At 46.4% G+C, this 23,943-nt stretch overlaps 1 protein-coding gene across 1 annotated transcript in view; it reads left to right on the top strand.

The window, feature by feature from the left end:
- atp1a2a (ATPase Na+/K+ transporting subunit alpha 2a) overlaps window positions 1-16,931 on the top strand; it is a 56,050-nt gene extending 39,119 nt beyond the window's left edge. Inside the window, 7 exon segments of the mRNA XM_048228244.1 lie at window positions 2,179-2,302; window positions 5,057-5,145; window positions 5,838-5,873; window positions 6,789-6,919; window positions 12,353-12,454; window positions 13,343-13,434; window positions 16,217-16,931. Of these exon segments, the coding sequence (XP_048084201.1) occupies window positions 2,179-2,302; window positions 5,057-5,145; window positions 5,838-5,873; window positions 6,789-6,919; window positions 12,353-12,454; window positions 13,343-13,434; window positions 16,217-16,245 (603 nt within the window). The 3' untranslated portion in view covers window positions 16,246-16,931.
- Window positions 16,932-23,943: the final 7,012 nt, after the last annotated feature.

The following is a 23,943-nucleotide window of genomic DNA, read 5'->3' as shown; positions in this document are numbered from 1 at the left end:
TAATATGGACAACTTTATACAGCCCTATTAATATGGAATATATCCACCATTACAGATATTCTTATTTTAATAAAAAATATAATATTGACTGGCGTTAAATTATATCCCATGGTGCTATGCTGCGCAGTGCAAAGGTTTTGAAAGGTACAATCTTCGTAAAAACGGCACAGCAGTTGAAGGGTTGAAGTAGCCTGACCTACGGTTTTGGCATAATCTGTCATCTCAATGCGTGCCTCTGGTTGTAATAATTGACGAGATGAGTGAGCAATCCGCAATTATTAAATTTGGTTACTTGGAACCACAATTCAACACCTTCAACTTTAATTAAATGTGGACCTCATGCCATACACATTTTGACTCCAGCTGAGTTCCTAGTCTTAAAGTATTTTTCATAAAAGAAGGTTGGTAGACAAGTGTGTGCTAGACTGCTCCTATAGCCAACAATCCCCACTCTACCCTTTGGGAATTTAACTGTTGAATATGACACTTGGGTGATGTTAAATGTAAGTAAATCATGAAAATCTACTCTTTTTTGGTCAGTCTCTGACCAAAAGTCTCGACTCGGTCTTGCCTCCTCAAAGACTCGGTCTTGGCTGCATTTAAAAACCAACGGTCTCGGTCTCGACTCGGCCTTGACCCTTTAAAGACTCGGTCTCGACTCTCTCGGTCTCGACTTATGCGGTGTCGGTCTCGACTCTCTCGGTCTCGATGCGGTGTCGTCCCCATCACTAGTTCTCACACACCCCCCCACAGTACAACTGGGATATCGTGCCAACTACTGGCTACCACCATTGTGAATCACAAAGATACACACACACACACACACAGACTGGCACACTCTAATATACCTCTACAAATGCACACACACACACAGTCTTTTTCTGGTGTGCCTACACACACAGACACCTGCTGAATCAGCCTTTTACAGATTCCATTAACCTCTCAACTTGATATGCTGACAGTAAGAACCCTTGTAAACTCTTCCTCTCTCTCACACAATCACAAGTACTTCCATTCTCGCTCTCTCTCTACACACACACACACACACACACACACACTGAAGCAGCTTTTAACAGAGGAGTTATAGTTGGGATCAATAAGTGCATTGAGAGGAGCACTGACATTAGAGTGCAGCCAGAGTGAGAGCCATAGAGTGTGTGAGTGTTTCCTGTGTGTGTGTGTGTGTGTTATTTCAGCCAAGTGGGAGCCATGGGGTGCGTGGTGTTTTCCTGTATTGTGTGTGTGTTGTGCAGCCAGAGTGGGAACCGCCAAATTGTGTGAGTGTTTCTTGTGTGTGTGTGTGTGTGTGTGTTGTGCAGCCAGAGTGAGAGCCATAGAGTGTGTGAGTGTTTCCTGTGTGTGTGTGTGTGTGTGTGTGTGTGTTGTGCAGCCAGAGTGGGAGCCATAGAGTGTGTGAGTGTTTCCTGTGTGTGTGTGTGTGTGTGTGTGTGTGTTGTGCAGCCAGAGTGAGAGCCATAGAGTGTGTGAGTGTTTCCTGTGTGTGTGTTTGTGTGTGTGTGTTGTGCAGCCAGAGTGAGAGCCATAGAGTGTGTGAGTGTTTCCTGTGTGTGTGTGAGTAAGTGTGTGTGTGTGTGTTGTGCAGCCAGAGTGAGAGCCATAGTGTGTGAGTGTTTCCTGTGTGTGTGTGTGTGAGTGAGTGTGTGTGTGTGAGTGTTTCCTATGTGTGTGTGAGTGAGTGTGTGTGTGTGTGAGTGTTTCCTGTGTTCTGTCATCAGCAACACACACTTACCCTTTCTCTTTCTTTTCTAAACCTGTGTGTGTGTGTGTGTATGTGTGTTTGTTTGGTAGTTTGTTTGTAGTGGTATTTGCACAGTTCAGATACACAGTTTTCGGAGTTCACACACACACACACACACACACACACACACACACACACACACCACTGCCTCTCTCTCTTAAACTCTCTTCTTCCTCTTCATCTTTCTCTCCATTTACCCTCTCCCTCCTTATCTCTCATTCTCTCTCTCCTCATCCCTCCCCTCTCCCCCCTCTCTCCTCCTCATCCCTCTCTCTCATCCCTCTCATCCCTCTCTCTCCTCATCCCTCTCTCTCTCTCCTCCTCATCCCTCCCCTCTCTCTCATCCCTCCCCCCTCTCTCTCCTCTCCACTCATCCCCCCCTCTATCTCTCCTCATCCCTCTCTTTCCTCCTCCTCTAGGTTCCCGCCATCTCTCTGGCCTATGAGACAGCGGAGAGTGACATCATGAAGAGGCAGCCCCGCAACCCAAAGACAGACAAGCTGGTCAATGAGAGGCTCATCAGTATGGCCTACGGACAGATCGGTCAGTGTGTCTCTCTCACACACACACACACACACACACACACACACACACACACACACACACACACACACACACACACATTCATCAGTATGGCCTACGGACAGATCGGTCAGTGTCTCTCTGTCTCTCACACACACACAGACACACACACACACCTGCCAGCGTGCACACACAATACGCACACCGACACACACGAGTATCATCAGTATGGCATGTGGACAGATCGGTCAGTGTGTCTGTCTCACACACACACACACACACACACACACACACACACTCATCAGTATGGCCTGTGGACAGATCGGTCAGTGTGTCTGTCTCACACACACACACACACTCATCAGTATGGCCTGTGGACAGATTGGTCAGTGTCTCTCTCTCACACACACACACACACACACTCATCAGTATGGCCTGTGGACAGATCGGTCAGTGTCTCTGTCTCACACACACACACACACACACACTCATCACTATGGCCTGTGGACAGATCGGTCAGTGTCTCTCTCTCACACACACACACAAACACACACACTCATCAGTATGGCCTGTGGACAGATCGGTCAGTGTCTTTGTCTCTAATACACACACACACACACACGCACACACACAAACACAGACAATATCTGAAGTTATCAGCTAGCTAACAGTATATAAGAACATTTTTGAGTTGTTAGGAAGTCTATGTTGTTACCTTTGGGAGCTATAGGCAAACTGGTGTAACCCACTTCCAGTGAATTATGCCAAGCTAGGCTAGGCTAACGTTGGGGGTATTAGACTGGGTTATAGCACAGTGAATTACGCTAAGCTAGGCTAACATTTGGGGTATTAGACTGGGTTATAGCACAGTGAATTACGCTAAGCTAGGCTAACGATGGGGTTATTAGACTTGGTTATAGCACAGTGAATTACGCTAAGCTAGGCTAACATTGGGGGTATTAGACTGGGTTATAGCCATGGAGTTTCGAGGCCATTATACAACTTTTTAAAAATATTAGTTTGGACACACACACACTTTTTGCGTGCAAAATACCGATGCTAATTTCAGCATCATTTTAGTCATTGTCATTGGATTTTCCCATTTTATAAATCGAATCGGCAGTAAGCCTTATAAGTATGTAAATAAATAAATAACCTATATAGGTTTTACGTAAACTGGATAAAACCCATTAACAGCATCGCGTCCGCGTAACCACACCATCTACAGTACTGTGGGACTGCACAATCTCGTATTCACTCTGTTGGATATCTGGACCAGTTTGTCTACTTGGATACCATAAATCCTCAAATTATGGCAGGGTCTTAAAGACCAAAGTACGACCTTTAGGGGGCAGGATTGTATTAGAGACAGCCTTTTATTTCTTATCACGGTTTTTATTTTGGGGACATCGCGTTTCTTGGAGAACTGGTGAGCGAATCAGAAGAAGCGAATCAGAAGAGCGAATCATCTTGGCCGAACTGAGCGCCTTGAACTGTGTCTGACAGCGAGCGACAAAATCCATCACTACCTCTGGCAAAAAAAAAGCTCACCGGCAAGGTGACAGCGAATGCAACATAAAGAGTTGTATACAAGAAAACCCAGATTTTGCTGCTAAAAGCGGCGTAACTCCCTCTATCATTGGTAGTAAATGACAGGGGAAAATTATGACATGGTGAAATACTTTTTTTGACTTTACGCGCACGTAAGGTTAATTCCTCTTAGTGTTTTGTTGTGCCTATACAGTGTTGGGAGTAACGCGTTACAAAACGCGTTCTTGAATTTCCCCTTGGGGATCAATAAAGTATCTATCTATCTATCTATCTATCAAAAGTGGCATAATGTAGGCCTAATGAGCCTAATTTGCTGTAACGTGGTAGGCTAATGTAAGGCATTACAAAAAAATAGGTAAATATTTTACTCGGGACAAACTTCAGTAACACGCGTTAATGCATTTTAACCCGAAATTAAGTGGTATTTTGTTTTATACATCTATACAAATTCGTCAACACCGCCGCAAGATCAGCAGGAGAAAAAAATCTGTGCAAATAGTAGAATGTTAATTCCTGTCAGGCCTAGGCTAGGCTACTTTCAAGATGATTGTGGCTGCAGCAAGTCAGACTCTACATTTGTGACATGGACATAAAGGCCTGCTTGAGCATATGAAGGCAGAACATTCATTCATATCACGGAGGGTAGGCCTCTGACTCTGGGTGGACTTTAAAAAGCCGTCTAGATTAAAAAAGTTAAAGCAGAGACATTCCTTCCAAAATCGCCTGTTTTGGTTGTGTGGGCAGCTGCTGGACGGGACGGTGGAAGAATAACGATTTTTTTTAACTCTCAATTAACTGTGTGTGACCCGGTGTGACCCTGGCGTTCGTTAGGGCCGTACCACTGGAGGAGGGGCCGCTCATAAACTCCCCTTAATTGTTGCAAATATAGACTAGGTATAGTTGCGACTTCCGAAAACCCATACAAACCCTGACACGCATGCACATATAAGCATAGATAAACACACACATAGAAGTAAGAGTGGCTTTAAGTAATCATATAATCACATTTATGTCTGTGTGTGTGCGATTTGTCATATACATTTTGTGTGCTTATTATTGGGTTTTGGTATATGTGTGTGCATGTGTGTCGCGATGGCGTGTGTAATCGTGTGTGTATGTTTGGTATATGTGTGTGTGCGTGTGTGTGTGTGGGTTTGGTATATGTGTGTGTGCGTGTGTGTGGGTTTGGTATATGTGTGTGTGCGTCGTCTTCGCGTGTAAAGAGCATGATCCAGGCTCTGGCAGCTTATTCCGCGTGCTGTGATCTGGCTGAGCGGCTTCTGCCCAGTGTCATATTGGGCAAGAAGACTGGAGTGGGACGACAGACTAACCTGCTTGAGTGGAGGACTTCTCTGGGACAGCAATAGATGCCTTACACACACACACACACACACACACACACACACACACACACACACACACACACACACACACACACACTTAACGAGGTGGAGGACTACTACGGACAGCAATGGGTACACACACACACACACACACACACACACACACACTAACGAGGTGGAGGACTACTACGGACAGCAATGGGTACACACACACACACACACACACACACACACACACACTTAACGAGGTGGAGGACTACTACGGACAGCAATGGGTACACACACACACACACACACACACACACACACACACACTTAACGAGGTGGAGGACTACTACGGACAGCAATGGGCACACACACACACACACACCTGCCTTTTTTACACACATACCTACTGGACAGCAATGGTGCACACACACACACACACACACACACATAGCGGGTGGAGGGACTACCCAAGGGACAACCTTAATGGGTACACACACACACACACACACACACACTTAACGAGGTGGAGGACTACTACGGACAGCAATGGGTACACACACACACACACACACACACACACACACACACACACACACACTTAACGAGGTGGAGGACTACTACGGACAGCAATGGGTACACACACACACACACACACACACACACACACACACACACTTAACGAGGTGGAGGACTACTACGGACAGCAATGGGTACACACACACACACACACCGCACACACACACACTTAACAAGGTGGAGGACTACTACGGACAGCAATGGGTACACACACACACACACACACACACACACACTTACAGGTGGAGGAAACTGGGACAGCAATGGGTACACACACCTGCGCACACACACACACAACAACAATGGGCAATGGGAGGACAAGGTGGAGGGACAACAGCAATGGGTACCACACACACACACACACACACACACTTAACAAGGTGGAGGACTACTACGGACAGCAATGGGTACACACACACACACACACACTTAACAAGGTGGAGGACTACTACGGACAGCAATGGGTACACACACACACACATGCACACACTTAACAAGATGGAGGACTACAATGGGACAGCAAGATGGTACACACAGGACAGCCAGTAGATCGCCACGCCGCGTCACACACACTTAACAAGGTGGAGGACTACTACGGACAGCAATGGGTACACACAGACACACAACCCCTTGCACGCACGCGCACGCACGCACACACACACTTAACAAGGTGGAGGACTACTACGGTCAGCAATGGGTACACACACACGCACACACACACACACACACACACTTAACAAGGTGGAGGACTAACCAATGTTAAGAGATGCGCTAGTAAGAGATGCTAGCACCCATGCTAACCCTAGCCTCCCAATGTTAAGAGATGCGCTAGTAAGAGATGCTAGCACCCATGGGTTTTAGCTCACTTGCTAGTACGCTCGCCTACCAATGTTAAGAGATGCGCTAGTAAGAGATGCTAGCACCCATGGGTTTTAGCCTCCCAATGTGAGGCGCACACATACAGGCACACACATTCTGTATTTTCTATACATTATTCATGTTTTCTGTGTAATAATCCATCTTGTGTGTGTGTGTGTGTGTGTCCTCAGACATATGAGCAGCGTAAGATTGTGGAGTTCACGTGCCATACAGCGTTCTTCACGAGCATCGTGGTGGTTCAGTGGGCCGACCTGATCATCTGCAAGACCAGGAGGAACTCACTCTTACAGCAGGGCATGAAGTAAGATGCCCTGTAACACACACACACACAACACACACACACACACACACACACACACACACGGAATGATCCAGCATACGATTCGTGGGGGGCGGGGGGTTGCTTGAGAGAGAGACAGAAATACAATTCACCATAACGCGTATAAAGCACGGCCCACCTGAACACACACAGCATGTTCCACCAAAACACACACACACACACACACACACATACACACACACACACACACAGAGTATGTTCCACCAAAACACACACACACACAGAGCATGTTCCACCAAAACACACACACACACACACACACACACACACACACACACACACACACACACACACACACAGCACAGCACAGTCCACCATAACACACACACACACACACACACACACACACACATACAGCACATTCCACCATAACACACACACACACACACACACACACACACACACACACACACACACACAGCACAGTCCACCATAACACACACACACACACACAGCACAGTCCACCATAACACACACGGTCCACCATAGACTTCCAGAGCTGGTGGCCTACATGGCTGGTGGCTGGTGGCTCGTGATTCTCAGACACAGGGGGTCCAGGAGGAAGAGGGGGCAACAGAGAGATTAGAACACAGGAGACGGGTGGAACACACAGAGGGGGTAGAACACAGAGAGGGGGTAGAACACAGAGAGAATTGGGAACACAGAGAGGGGGGGGAACACAGAGAGAGGGTAGAACACAGAGAGGGGTAGAACACAGAGAGAGGGTAGAACACAGAGAGAGAGAGGGTAGAACACAGAGAGAGGGTAGAACACAGAGAGAGGGTAGAACACAGAGAGAGGGTAGAACACAGGAGAGGGGGAACACAGAGAGGGGGGTAGAACACAGAGAGGGGGTAGAACACAGAGAGAGGGGTAGAACACAGAGAGAGGGTAGAACACAGAGAGGGGGGGAGAACACAGAGAGGGGGTAGAACACAGAGAGGGGTGGGAAACACAGAGAGGGGGTAGAAACACAGAGAGGGGTAGGAGGGTTTTGCCACAGGGTTGTTCCTGAACAGAAAACAGTATTTTAACGTTTCGGTTTGGTTCCCACCCCTAAATTTATCGTTCCTGAAACGGGTTAGAACAAAAAATATTGTTCCTGAACCGGGTTAATAATAACATTCCATGTCAGCTAATGGGACAAAATATATGAATGCTTGTATGCTTTTAAACTGGCTATTAATAGTCACAATATTGTCTTTTAGACTCTATCCCACAGCAGACATACTAAAAAACACTAGGCCTCTGCTTTATACAAGCTGCACCAGTGTCTTCCTATAGCCTTTACCCAAACAAAAAAATGCTGTCATATATACAGTATATTTTTAATGGGTACTGTAATATTGATTCTTGAATGCCTTCCCATTGTCTAAATGCCAAAATGGGGACTATTACCATTTCCAAATAAATTGTAAAGCTGTAGCCTTACTTGGGTGAAAATGCTAGTTTTTTCCAACAATGTTCGCCACTGACCCTAGTAAAAAGAAAATAGGTGAAATTAAATCCCATTGAGATTTGAGACTTAATAGGCCTTTTGATTGCTTACTAGGGTCAAGCTCTGTCTGTCTGCACTCTATGCATTCACTGAATGACAGGAGGTGACCCTCACCATTTCATTGAGGACACAAACCTTCCCAGGAACAAAAAAAGGACCGGTATTAAACAGTTACCACTAATTAAAAAAAATCGTTTCTGTTCCGAAACAGAAAAAATCATAAAGTTTCTGGTTTTATTTTTGTTCCATGAACCGGTTCAAAGCCTTGGGCAGAACACAGAGAGGGGGGTGTAGAACACAGAGAGGGGGTTAGAACACAGAGAGGGGGGTAGGGGAGAACACAGAGAGGGGGGGAGAACACAGAGGGGGGGGGGGGGGTAGAACACAGAGAGGGGGTTAGGAACAGAACACAGAGAGGGGGTAGAACACAGAGAGGGGGTTAGAACACAGAGGGGGTTAGGGGGGTAGAACACAGAGAGGGGGGTAGGGGTGAACACAGAGAGGGGGTTAGAAACACAGAGAGGGGGTGGGGAGTAGAACACAGAGAGGGGGTGAAACACAGAGAGAGGGGGTGGGGGGGTAGGAACACGGGGGGCAGAACACAGAGAGAGGGGTAGAGAGAGGGTAGAACACAGAGAGAGGGGGTAGTGGAGGGGGGGGTAGAGGAAGAGTGGAGGCTGCAGATGTTAAAGTATTTGTATGTGTGTGTGTGTGTGTGTGGAGAGAGAGACAGAGGAGAGAAGGACAAACAGAGAGAGAGAGGAGAGAGGGAGAGAAGGAGAGAGGGAGAGAGGAGGCAGAGAGGAGAGAAGGAGGGAGAGAGGGAGGAGGGAGAGAGGAGGGAGGAGGGAGAGGAGGAGGAGAGAGGAGGAGAGAAGGAGAGGAGGAGAAGGAGGAGGAGAGGAGAGAAGGAGAGGAGGAGGGGAGAGGGAGAGAATGAGAGAGGAGAAGGAGAGGGAGGAGGAGAGAGGGAGGAGAGAAGGAGAGAGGGAGAGAAGGAGGAGGAGAGGAGAGAAGGAGAGAAGGAGAGAGGGAGGAGGAGAGAGGGAGGAGGAGAGAGGGAGGAGGGGAGAGGCAGAGAAGGAGAGGGAGGAGGAGAGGGAGAGGGAGAGAAGGAGAGAGGGAGAGAAGGAGAGAGGGAGAGAAGGAGAGAGGGAGGAGGAGAGAGGGAGGAGGAGAGAGGGAGAGAAGGAGGAGATTGTTTCATGTCTCTCCTCTGCAGGCTCTTATTTGTTTGTTTTCCTGAAGAAGGAAGGAGTGTGTGTGTGTGTGCGTGTGTGTGTGTTGCTGTTGAAGCATCAGGAGATGTTGGTGTGTGGGCGTGCGTGCATGCGAGTGTGTGTGTGTGTGTGTGTGTGTGTGTGTTGCTGTTGAAGCATCAGGAGATGTTGGTGTGTGGGCGTGCGTGCATGCGAGTGTGTGTGTATGTGTGTGTGTGTGTGTGTGTGTGTGTATGTGTGTGCGAGTGTGTGTATGTGTGTGTGTGTGTGTGTGTGTGTGTGAGTGTGTGTGTGAGGTGGCACTGCACTCTTTGTTTGTTTTCCTGCGGCCATGGTTACTATTTGCATTCCATGCATTAGAATTGAACATGATCAAAGAGAGGAGCGGCAGAGGGGAGACTGCTTCACATGCCCAGACATACAAAGAGATCGAAATTACGTTTCCCACTATCCCACGGTGAAGACAAGACATATTTTACCAATTAAGTCCACAGACAAACATAACATGTAAATAATAAATGAGTAAATAAGAAGGCACATACAATGAAGAAATAAGAGCAGCAAAATTGGGTTGAAATTGTGCAATTGTGCATAGACAGTCAATATAGTAGTGCAAAGTCAGGCCAATAAATGGCTGAGGTAGTTCTGTTTGACAAGTGGCATAGTGGTGCAAGTTATGTAAGAGCAGCAGAAGTGTGTTGTGTTTTCAGGACAACAGGACAACAACAACAACAACAAGTTGCAAAGTGTGCAAGTGTACAAGTGGAGTAGTGCAGGCGGAGTAGTGGAGTAGTGGAGTAGTGGAGTAGTGCAAGTGGAGTAGTGCAAGTGGAGTAGTGCAAGTGGAGTAGTGCTCACTCTCTCCACCACAGCACCGTCGATGGTCAGTGGCAGGTGTTGGGTGTGACCTCTCCGAAGTCAACAACAATCTCCTTGGTCTTGCTGATGTTCAGCAGGAGGTTGTTGTCCCTGCAACCACGTGGTCAGAAGGTCGACCTCCAACCTGTATTGAGTCTGCAAAATTAAGCCCTTGGTGATGAGATCCACCAAGTTGTGTGGGTCAGCAAATTTCACTATGTGATTGTTGCTGTGGGGTTGCAGTGCAGTCATCGTCCAGCAGGGTGAAGAGCAGCCGGACTGAGCGCGCATGGCCAGGGGGCCCGTGCTCAGTGTGATGCTGCTTGATATTGTTGCCAACACCGCATTGCTACTTGAGGCCTCTGACAGAGGAAGTCCAGTAGCCAGTTGCAGAGGTAGGTACTGAGTCCCAGTTTGTCAAGTTTGCAGATGAGTTGTTGTGGTATTATGGTGTTGAATGCAGAACTGGAAGTCTATAAACAGCAACCTTACATATGAGTCTCTTTCTTCCAGGTGGGTGAGGGCAGGGTGGAGGAAGGGCTGGGCAGAGCAGATTGCATCCTCTGTGGACCGTTTGGCTCGGTATGCAATCTGGCGTAATAATGTAATAATGTAATAATGGCGAGGCGATTATGATTGGCTAAAGGCAGAGTCATGTTTCATGATAGCCAATCAGAGCCAGTGTTTTTACACACTTGCCAGCACTGCGTGCCACACACAACCTTCAGCTAAAATAGATATTGACCCGGAAACAGCAGAGGTCAGGAGCAATCCGAGAAAAGTTGGCCTTTTCAAGGTGGAGATATAAGCACTACTTCAAATTCATCAAGGCAAACGTGCATATAATGTGTACATTATGTCCAGGGCCGGAGACTTTGTCGACATCCGTTGTAAGCAACTCTAATTTAATGAAGCATCTCACACACGCATCTAAAGCTAGTGGCCAAAAACACCGATACCTCCACCACAGATGATAGCTCGCCATCCACTAGCAAAGAAGGACTCGGAGCAAAGTCCTCCAAGCAGCAAAAGCTATCTCTCTGCCTCACAACAAAAACCTATGACACAGGCTGAAGTCAACCATAGGTCTGTCGTGTGCAATATCTTGAATTTCCCCTTGGGGATCAATAAAGTATCTATCTATCTATCTATCTATCTATCTATCTATCTATCTATCTAATAAATATTATAAGTTATGTAGCCTACAAACACCTGTCTGTTCTACTCATTTCAACTGGCTGCTCAAAAAATCCAAAATCTTTGACATATAGCAACTTTTTGTAACAGTGCGCAAATAGTTACTTTTCCCTGAGTAGCGAGTTACTCTTATCATAGAGTAATTCAGTTACTAACTCAGTTACTTTTTGGAACAAGTATTGAGTAACTCTAACTAATTACTTTTTAAAGTAACGTTCCCAACACTGACTATGTGTGTGTGAGTGACGTGTGAGTCTGTGCATTCACGTGTACGTGTGTGTCTGTGTGTGTGTGTCTGTGTGTGTGTGTGTGCAGGTGAAATGATCAGGCATGTTTAATAAGTGTGATGAGGTGCTCCTGCTGTTTGATCTCACGCTCTGCTGTCATCTGCTCTCATTGCATCTGTGAAGCTCCATACATACATACATACATACATATATACACATACATACATACATATATACACATACATACATACATACATACATACATACATACACACGTACATACATACATACACTACGTACATACATACATACATACGTTTTCTGTGTGTGTTTATGGGAATGAGATCCTGATCCTTCACTTTCTGTGTGTGTGTGCGTGTTTGTGTGTGTGTAGGAATCGGATCCTGATCTTTGGCATGTTTGCGGAGACGGCTCTGGCTGCTTTCCTTTCCTACTGCCCTGGCATGGACATAGCTTTGAGGATGTACCCATTAAAGTAAGTCTCACACACACACACATGCATGGACCACACACACACACACACGCATGGACCACACACACACACACACACGCACACACACACACACACACACACACAGACACACACGCATGAAACACACACACACACTTACGTATTTCTGTTTCACACTCTGTCTTTTTCTCTCTTGCTCTCTCTCTCTCACACACACACACACACACACACACATGTACACACACACACACACACACACACACACACACATGTACACACATTTTGAGATGCCTTTCTGCTTGACACACAATGCCCTGCTGCCACACACACACACACACACACACACACACACACACATGTACACACATTTTGATATGCCTTTCTGCTTGACACACAATGCCCTGCTGCCACACACACACACACACACGCACACACACACACACACACACACACACACACACACACGGAAGGCTGTGATGCATGGAAAATGCATTAGGAAAGCAATCTGTAGCTTTTCTACTTCCAGTTCCACAGCGTTCAGTCTAGTCCAGTCCAGTTCCGTCTCCTTTATTCGCCTGTCCTGCTGATGGACCAGCAGCCCCACTGCACCCCACCCCCACCGCACCACTGTCTCCCCGTTGTTGTTGGTTTTATTAGTGTGACTGTTAATGATGCAGTGTTGCCAAATCATACAGAAATGTAATCTCTCTGTCCCTCTCTTTCTCTCTGTCCCTCACTCTCTCCTCCATCTCTCTCTTTCTCTCTCCTCCATCTCTCTCTCCCTGTCTCTCTCTCTCCTCCATCTCTCCTCTCCTCCATCTCCTCTCCTCCCCTCCATCTCTCTCCTCTATCTCTCTCTCCTCCATCTCTCTCCTCTCCTCCATCTCTCTCTCTCTGCCACCCGCCCTCCAGGATATCCTGGTGGTTCTGTGCCTTCCCATACAGCCTCCTGATCTTCATCTACGATGAGATACGCAAGTTCATCATACGCAGGCAGCCTGGAGGTGAGTCAGTGCACCCTGAGAGAGTCAAAACACCTACACCACCCTCACAGAGAGAGACAGGACCTCACAGAGTCAAAACACCTACACCACCCTCACAGAGAGAGACAGGACCTCACAGAGTCAAAACACCTACACCACCCTCACAGAGAGAGACAGGACCTCACAGAGTCAAAACACCTACACCACCCCTTACAAAGAGAGAGACAGGACCTCACAGAGTCAAAACACCTACACCACCCCTTACAAAGAGAGAGACAGACCTCACAGAGTCAAAACACCTACACCACCCTCACAGAGAGAGAGACAGGACCTCACTGAGTCAAAACACCTACACCACCCTCAGAGAGAGAGAGACAGGACACCTAGGCCACCAAAATGTTCTACCTTAAGATGATGATACAAGGGGCAACTTTTTGGGCAATGTTTCTGAGCGACACTTGGGCAACATAATTTCTATCTGAACAATTTGGATACTTATGGGCAACGTTTTGAGATAATCCAATCAGAGTGCTAGCAATGAATCACATGACCAAGCTTCTGAAAATTTCAACAAAGATGGCAGCATCACGACAGCGAAGCAAGGAAAAAGAGAGGCTTTTTATATCGAGTGTTTATGTTGAAACCCAAACTGGGCATTTTACCTCATGAAATGCTTAATAAAACAACTAACATCTATTGTTATGTGCTGAGGTCGTTAAGAAGATATTGTTTGTCTTTTTCAGTAAACTGTTAGCTACCATTGCTTCATTGAGATCTAATGGAATTTAGCGTTTTGCTAACAAAATTATCGCAAGCAAGTTGCAAGTTGTATGTTGCCTCATTGGTTGCCCTGTGTCTCACCTGGTTGCCCTGATTGGTTGCCCTGATTGGTTGCCCTGTGTCTCACCTGGTTGCCCACAAAATGTCCCCGTGTATCATCAGCTTTACAGTTAGCCGTCACATTTTAATTAGAGAGGGAAATGAAATCTCTCATAGCTTCCTAGTGAGGGGAAATGAAATCTCTCATAGCCTACCTAGCTACCTGGTGAGGGGAAATGAAATCTCTCATAGCCTACCTAGCTACCTGGTGAGGGGAAATGAAATCTCTAATAGCTACCTAGTGAGGGGAAATTAAATCTCCCATAGCTACCCTGAGTGGAGGGGAAAATGACATCTCTCATGGCCTAATCTCTCATAGCTACCTAGTGGGGCTCTCATAGCCTACCTAGCTACCTGGTGAGGGAAATGAAATCTCTCATAGCTTCCTAGTGAGGGAAATGAAATCTCTCATAGCTACCTAGTGAGGGAAATTAAATCTCTCATAGCTACCTAGTGAGGGAAATGAAATCTCTCATAGCTTCCTAGTGAGGGAAATGAAATCTCTCATAGCCTACCTAGCTACCTGGTGAGGGGAAATGAAATCTCTCATAGCCTACCTAGCTACCTGGTGAGGGAAATGAAATCTCTCATAGCCTACCTAGCTACCTGGTGAGGGAAATGAAATCTCTCATAGCCTACCTAGCTACCTGGTGAGGGAAATGAAATCTCTCATAGCCTACCTAGCTACCTGGTGAGGGAAATGAAATCTCTCATAGCTACCTAGTGAGGGAAATGAAATCTCTCATAGCTACCTAGTGAGGGGAAATGACATCTCTCATAGCTACCTAGTGAGGGAAATGAAATCTCTCATAGCCTACCTAGCTACCTGGTGAGGGAAATGAAATCTCTCATAGCTACCTAGTGAGGGAAATGAAATCTCTCATAGCTACCTAGTGAGGGAAATGAAATCTCTCATAGCTACCTAGTGAGGGAAATGAAATCTCTCATAGCTTCCTAGTGAGGGAAATGAAATCTCTCATAGCTACCTAGTGAGGGAAATGAAATCTCTCATAGCTACCTAGAGAGGGAAATGAAATCTCAGTAGCTTCCTAGTGAGGAAATGAAATCTCTCTCATAGCCTACCTAGCCACCTGGGTGAGGGAAATGAAATCCCTCATAGCCCAGGGAAGAAATCTCTCAACCTACCTAGCTTCCTGGTGAGGGGAAATGAAGAATCTACCTAGCTAATAGCTACCCTAGTGTGGGGAAATTAAATCTCTCATAGCTACCTAGTGAGGGAAATGACATCCTCATAGCTGCCACCTGAGTGAGGGAAGCTGACATCTCTCAATCTCTCATAGCTACCTAGTGAGAGGTCTGGCCATGGTGAGGGCTAGAGCTTGTCTATCCTGAGGCGGTAACATGTTTTTAACGCAGGACAGATACATTGTGCACATGTTCCCATGGTGATGACATGAAACAGTCTTGCATGGCGACTCAATGGTAGCCTATGTGTTATTTTACCAATAGAAACCAATAGAAAGCGTCTTTTTATGTTCCATTTATGTAACCTATCAGGCGTGGTTTAATTTTGGAAGAGGGAAAAAAAAATGCTTCAGATGAAATAATTTCTATGGAGCCCCTGCAGTACCTAGGGGGAGAACCCCCTGAAGACCACTGCCCTAGACCACTGCCCTAGACCACTGCCCTAGACCACTGACCCTAGACCACTGCCCTAGACCACTGCCCAGAGAGAGAGACAGAGAGAGAGAGAACATCTAATGGAGACTAGATGATTCCTCGTAGAGCAAATCAAAGTGGCTAAACCATACATAACATAGGCTATAGTACTCATAATGAGGGTCATATCAGCTAAATGATTGTGTGTGTGTCACCACATCTTCTTTCTGTGAGATATCTCCTGTGTGTGTGTGTGTGTGTATGTGTGAGTGACCACGTATTCTTGGTTGTCTTGATTCTGCAGGCTGGGTGGAGATGGAATCATACTATTAAACCAAATCAACACATCGTCCCTCCTTCAGTGTGCTGCTGTGTAGAGCAGGGCCAGCGTATTTCTGTGGGTACATCTCTGAGAGTGTGTGTGTGTGTGTGTGTGTGAGAGAGAGTGAGAGAGAGAGAGAGAGGCTTGCAGAGTAGCAACACCAAAACAGACCCAGACCTGCTCTTGAGATGATCCAGAGGCTTCCCTGTGTGTGTGTGTGTGTGTGTGTGTGTGTGGTCTTGGTCCAGAAGGCTCCCATAACATTTGGGGAAAATGAGGGAATACAGTTTTGAATTAATTAATTAATTAATGGATGTGTGATGGATGGAGTGAAAAAAATGAGTGAGTGAGTGTGTGAGTGAGTGAGTGAGTGAGTGTGTGGATGAGTGAGTGAGTGAGTGAGTGTGTGGATGAGTGAGTGAGTGTGTGGATGAGTGAGTGAGTGAGTGAGTGTGTGAATGAGTGAGTGAGTGAGGAGAGTGTGTGAGTGAGTGAGTGTGTGAGAGGAGTGGATGAATGAGTGAGTAAGGGAATGAGTCAGGAGGTCTGCCTTGACTGGTAAATACTGAATGCTGCTGCCATGCTCAGTCATGTGACACGTGTATGGAACCTTCGCATTTGAAATGAACGTGTGCAGCAAGGACGCCACATATCAATGAGCTGTATTTGTGAAAATAAAGAATTAAGACAATTATTATTTTGTGTTTGGGCCTGTCTTTGTGTACGCATGTTAAAGAATGACTATGAGCAGTGGTGTGCACAGAGGGGACGCCAGACAAGGGCTGGGGCACCTGCCGCACGACATGGGATTACAAGGTTATGATGTGTCAAGGGCACCTACGCCATGACATGGGATTACAAGGTCATGATGTGTCAAGGGCACCTACCGCACGACATGGGATTACAAGGTCATGATGTGTCCAGGGCACCTACGCCACGACATGGGATTACCGCAGTGACATGACTGCTTGGTGTGTGTGTGTGTGAGTGTGAGAGAGAGAGAGGTGAGGGTCTGCAGTCACATGACTGCTTGGGGTGTGTGTGTGTGTGAGTGTGAGAGAGAGAGAGAGAGAGAGAGAGAGAGAGAGGGGTGAGGGTCTGCAGTGACATGAGAGTACTTGTGTTGTTATGGCAACACCACATGGCCTACAGTGCCTTTTGAAAATGACAAAGTAGGCCCCTACATCAGACAAAGTTGGGACGTTGTGTAAAATGTGAATAAAACAGAATGTAATAATCTGCAAATCTCTCAAACTCATATTTAGTTGCAAAAGGACACAGACAACATATCAAATGTTGAAAATGACTAATTTTACTATTTCATGGAAAATATATGTTAATATTGAATTTGATACAGCTACATGCTTCAAAAAAAGTTGGGACAGAGACAACAAAATGCTGGAAAAGTTGTGTAATGATAAATAAAACAAAAGAAGGAATGTTTCAAAACCAATTAGGGTAACTGGCAATACAATTGGGTATGAAAATAGCATCCCAGAGAGGCAAGGGTCTCTTAGAAGTAAAGATGTAGGGGTATTCATCACTCTGTGTAAACCTGTGTGCACAAATGATGAAACAATGTAATTTTTAATGCTTCTTAACATGAAATTGTGGACGATATAGGGGAGTTCATCATCTACGGGACATAATTATTAAAACATTCAGAGAATCCAGAGAAATCTTTGCAAAACAAGGGATAGAGCTGAAAAACACATTGGATGGCCGTTGTCTTCTGGACCTCAGATGGCACTGCATCAACACCAGACCTGTTTCCACACCTGCATTGTATGGGCTCAGGAAAACCTCTGATAACCATTGTCTATGTGTACAGTTTGATACTCAATGCAAAACTGCAGCTAAAATTGTAACAGCCAAAACAGTCAAAATTGTATTGAGACATGATACAGAAATACCTAACGGTCTTATCTGGGCTTGAGCTTGTTTAAAATGAACTGAGGTAACATGGATAAAGGTGATGGTTAGACCAATCAAAATGCACCCTTCTGTTTGGAAATCATAGACTCATCTGAGGGGCCTATTCACTAAGAACTAACTAACATGACTAACCCCTTATTGTTGAGCAACTGAAATCCTATTTTCAGGCAGTAATGGGACAACATTCAATTCTCAAAACTCTAGCAACTGGTCTCCTCAGTTCCTAAACATTTACAGAATTGTGTTAAATGAAGAGGTGAAGCAGCACAGTGGTAAACATTCCCTATCCCAGCTTTTTTTTTAAACATGTTGCTGGCATTAAATTCAAAATTAACATATATTTTCCTAGCCTAGAAATCTAGATGCACCCCTAGCTGCAGCAAATTACATTTGCTGCCAGGGCTAGTCTAGCAATACTCCGTTGGCTTGTGAGCTCGAAAATTAAACTTCTATCAGGCCAATCAAATGTGTGTATAGAGTTGTTAGTAGGGCTTAACAGAATGATTGATGGCAGAGTTGCAACGGTTTGGAATTCCCTGCTACTTGAAAAACAAATAAGATAATGTTGGTGTTGGCTAACAGTGTGACATGAGTTAAGCTTTTATTAAGTTGGCAAAAGTTTGAACTAGCCAAATAGCTCGGCTGGGAAACGATGGGACTCAGCGCTGTCCTGTTGCGTGCAGAGGGAATTTTAAAGACAACCGATTATCCTGCTCCTCGGACTTAGCACTGCGACGGTGAGTGCCCAGATCCTACATTTTTAATGTGGGTCTGGCTCGTCAGGCTAATATTTTCCATGACATAGTCCAAATTTTCATTTTCATTTTACATTTGATATGTTGTATATGTAGCCTAGAAATCTAGACGCACCCTAGCTGGCAGCAAATTAATTTGCTCAGCCTGTACGCCTAGTATCAAACCATAGGGATTTCTATTTGCTGACGCTTCATGGGCGCCATCCAATCACAGCACTCTATTTTGTTAGAGAGTCTTAAGGGCGGGCTTAACAGGATGACGACACAGTCCCACGACCCGGTGAACAACAAGGAAGGTGGCTATGGCTTAACTAAGAGCCGGTTGTTTGAATCGGTGTTACGCGTCAACTTTGGAGGAGTTGGACTTGTGCTTTTCTTTGAAAGTTGAGCAAGACAATGCTCTAATGAAATCTCTAATAGCTACCTAGTGAGGGGAAATTAAATCTCTCATAGCTACCTAGTGAGGGGAAATGACATCTCTCATAGCTAATCTCTCATAGCTACCTAGTGAGAGGCCTGGCCATGGTGAGTGGCGCAGAGCTTGTCTATTCTGAGGCGGTAACATGTTTTAACGCAGGACAGATACATTGTGCACATGTTCCCATGGTGATGACATGAAAACAGTCTTGCATGACGACTCACGGGTAGCCTATGTGTTATTTTACCAATAGAAACCAATAGAAAGCGTCTTTTTTATGTTCCATTTATGTAACCTATCAGACGTGTTTAATTTTTGGAAGAGGAAAAAAATGCTTCAGATGAAATAATTTGGCGGAGCCCCTGCAGTACCTAGGGGGCGAGAACCCCCTGAAGACCACTGCCCTAGACCACTGACCTAGACCACTGCCCTAGACCACTGACCTAGACCACTGCCCTAGACCACTGCCAGAGAGAGAGAGAGACAGAGAGAGAGAGAACATCTAATGGAGACTAGATGATTCCTCGCAGAGCAAATCAAAGTGGCTAAACCATACATAACATAGGCTATAGTACTCATAATGAGGGTCATATCAGCTAAATGATTGTGTGTGTGTCACCACATCTTCTTTCTGTGAGATATCTCCTGTGTGTGTGTGTGTGTGTATGTGTGAGTGACCACGTATTCTTGGTTGTCTTGATTCTGCAGGCTGGGTGGAGATGGAATCATACTATTAAACCAAATCAACACATCGTCCCTCCTTCAGTGTGCTGCTGTGTAGAGCAGGGCCAGCGTATTTCTGTGGGTACATCTCTGAGAGTGTGTGTGTGTGTGTGTGTGTGTGAGAGAGAGTGAGAGAGAGAGAGAGAGGCTTGCAGAGTAGCAACACCAAAACAGACCCAGACCTGCTCTTGAGATGATCCAGAGGCTTCCCTGTGTGTGTTTGTGTGTGTGTGTGTGTGTGTGGTCTTGGTCCAGAAGGCTCCCATAACATTTGGGGAAAATGAGGGAATACAGTTTTGAATTAATTAATTAATTAATGGATGTGTGATGGATGGAGTGAAAAAAATGAGTGAGTGAGTGAGTGAGTGAGTGAGTGTGTGGATGAGTGAGTGAGTGAGTGAGTGTGTGGATGAGTGAGTGAGTGTGTGGATGAGTGAGTGAGTGAGTGAGTGTGTGAATGAGTGAGTGAGTGAGTGAGTGTGTGAGTGAGTGAGTGTGTGAGTGAGTGAGTGTGTGAGTGAGTGGATGAATGAGTGAGTAAGGGAATGAGTCAGGAGGTCTGCCTTGACTGGTAAATACTGAATGCTGCTGCCATGCTCAGTCATGTGACACGTGTATGGAACCATTTGATTTGAAATGTGTGCAGCAAGGGCCTACATATCAATGAGCTGTATTTGTGAAAATAAAGAATTAAGACAATTATTATTTTGTGTTTGGGCCTGTCTTTTGTAATGATGTTAAAGAATGACTATGAGCAGTGGTGTGCACAGAGGGGACGCCAGACAAGGGCGGGGGCACCTGCCCATACGACATGGGATTACAAGGTTATGATGTGTCAAGGGCACCTACGCCATGACATGGGATTACAAGGTCATGATGTGTCAAGGGCACCTACCGCACGACATGGGATTACAAGGTCATGATGTGTCAAGGGCACCTACCGCACGACATGGGATTACAAGGTCATGATGTGTCCAGGGCACCTACGCCATGACATGGGATTACCAGGTCATGATGTGTCCAGGGCACCTACAACACACGACATGGGATTACCAGGTCATGATGTGTCCAGGGCACCTACAACACAGGACATGGGATTACAAGGTCATGATGTCCAGGGCACCTACAACACAGGACATGGGATTACCAGGTCATGATGTGTCCAGGGCACCTACAACACAGTGACATGGGATTACCAGGTCATGATGTGTCCAGGGCACCTACAACACAGGACATGGGATTACCAGGTCATGATGTGTCCAGGGCACCTACAACACAGGACATGGGATTACCAGGTCATGATGTGTCCAGGGCACCTACAACACAGGACATGGGATTACCAGGTCATGATGTGTCCAGGGCACCTACAACACAGGACATGGGATTACCAGGTCATGATGTGTCCAGGGCACCTACAACACAGGACATGGGATTACCAGGTCATGATGTGTCCAGGGCACCTACAACACAGGACATGGGATTACCAGGTCATGATGTGTCCAGGGCACCTACAACACAGGACATGGGATTACCAGGTCATGATGTGTCCAGGGCACCTACAACACAGGACATGGGATTACCAGGTCATGATGTGTCCAGGGGCACCTACAACACAGGACATGGGATTACCAGGTCATGATGTGTCCAGGGCACCTACAACACAGGACATGGGATTACCAGGTCATGATGTGTCCAGGGCACCTACAACACAGGACATGGGATTACCAGGTCAGGATGTGTCCAGGGCACCTACAACACAGGACATGGGATTACCAGGTCATGATGTGTCCAGGGCACCTACAACACAGGACATGGGATTACCAGGTCAGGATGTGTCCAGGGCACCTACAACACAGGACATGGGATTACCAGGTCAGGATGTCCAGGGCACCTACAACACAGGACATGGGATTACCAGGTCAGGATGTGTCCAGGGCACCTACAACACAGGACATGGGATTACCAGGTCATGATGTGTCCAGGGCACCTACAACACAGGACATGGGATTACCAGGTCATGATGTGTCCAGGGCACCTACAACACAGGACATGGGATTACCAGGTCAGGATGTGTCCAGGGCACCTACAACACAGGACATGGGATTACCAGGTCAGGATGTCCAGGGCACCTACAACACAGGACATGGGATTACCAGGTCATGATGTGTCCAGGGCACCTACAACACAGGGACATGGGATTACCAGGTCATGATGTGTCCAGGGGCACCTACAACACAGGACATGGGATTACCAGGTCATGATGTGTCCAGGGCACCTACAACACAGGACATGGGATTACCAGGTCATGATGTGTCCAGGGCACCTACAACACAGGACATGGGATTACCAGGTCATGATGTGTCCAGGGCACCTACAACACAGGACATGGGATTACCAGGTCATGATGTGTCCAGGGCACCTACAACACAGGACATGGGATTACCAGGTCAGGATGTGTCCAGGGCACCTACAACACAGGACATGGGATTACCAGGTCATGATGTGTCCAGGGCACCTACAACACAGGACATGGGATTACCAGGTCATGATGTGTCCAGGGCACCTACAACACAGGACATGGGATTACCAGGTCATGATGTGTCCAGGGCACCTACAACACAGGACATGGGATTACCAGGTCATGATGTGTCCAGGGCACCTACAACACAGGACATGGGATTACAAGGTCATGATGTGTCCAGGGCACCTACAACACAGGACATGGGATTACAAGGTCAGGATGTGTCCAGGGCACCTACAACACAGGACATGGGATTACCAGGTCATGATGTGTCCAGGGCACCTACAACACAGGACATGGGATTACCAGGTCATGATGTGTCCAGGGCACCTACAACACAGGACATGGGATTACCAGGTCATGATGTGTCCAGGGCACCTACAACACAGGACATGGGATTACCAGGTCATGATGTGTCCAGGGCACCTACAACACAGGACATGGGATTACCAGGTCAGGATGTGTCCAGGGCACCTACAACACAGGACATGGGATTACCAGGTCATGATGTGTCCAGGGCACCTACAACACAGGACATGGGATTACCAGGTCATGATGTGTCCAGGGCACCTACAACACAGGACATGGGATTACCAGGTCATGATGTGTCCAGATCACCTACAACACAGGACATGGGATTACCAGGTCATGATGTGTCCAGGGCACCTACAACACAGGACATGGGATTACCAGGTCATGATGTGTCCAGGGCACCTACAACACAGGACATGGAGGGCACCTACAACACAGGACATGGGATTACCAAGGTTATGATGTGTCAAGGGCACCTACGCCATGACATGGGATTACAAGGTCATGATGTGTCCAGGGCACCTACAACACAGGACACATCCTGGTGGGCACATTGGTAGGGAAAAAAACGAAACCACAAACTGGTGTGGTGCGGGTCACTTCCTGTCATTCAGTGAATGCATGGAGAGTGCAGACAGACAGAGCTTGACCCTAGCAGGCCATCAAAAGGCCCATTAAGTCTACAAATCTCAATGATTTCATTTCACCTGTTTTCTCTTTTTACTAGGCCGTGACGAACATTGTTGGAAAAAACTAGCATTAACGTTAAAGCTACAGCTTTAATTTATTTGGAAAAATGTAATAGTCCTCATTTTGGCATTTAGACAATTGGAAGACATCCAAGAATCCAATATTACAGTACCCATTAAAAATATACTTAGGGTTGCAAAATTCCAGGAATTTTCAAAGTTGGAAACTTTCCATGGGAATTAACGGGAATATATGGGAATTAACGGGAATAAACAGGAATTAATGGGAATAAACTGGGAATTTTTAATATGGCAAGTTAGTCTATAACAGGGAACTTAATTGTAGTGGACAAAAC

The sequence above is a fragment of the Alosa alosa genome, chromosome 19, assembly GCF_017589495.1.
Source record: "Alosa alosa isolate M-15738 ecotype Scorff River chromosome 19, AALO_Geno_1.1, whole genome shotgun sequence".
In the NCBI taxonomy this organism is placed as follows: Eukaryota; Metazoa; Chordata; class Actinopteri; order Clupeiformes; family Clupeidae; genus Alosa; species Alosa alosa.
This window is presented reverse-complemented; position numbering and strand designations above follow the sequence as displayed.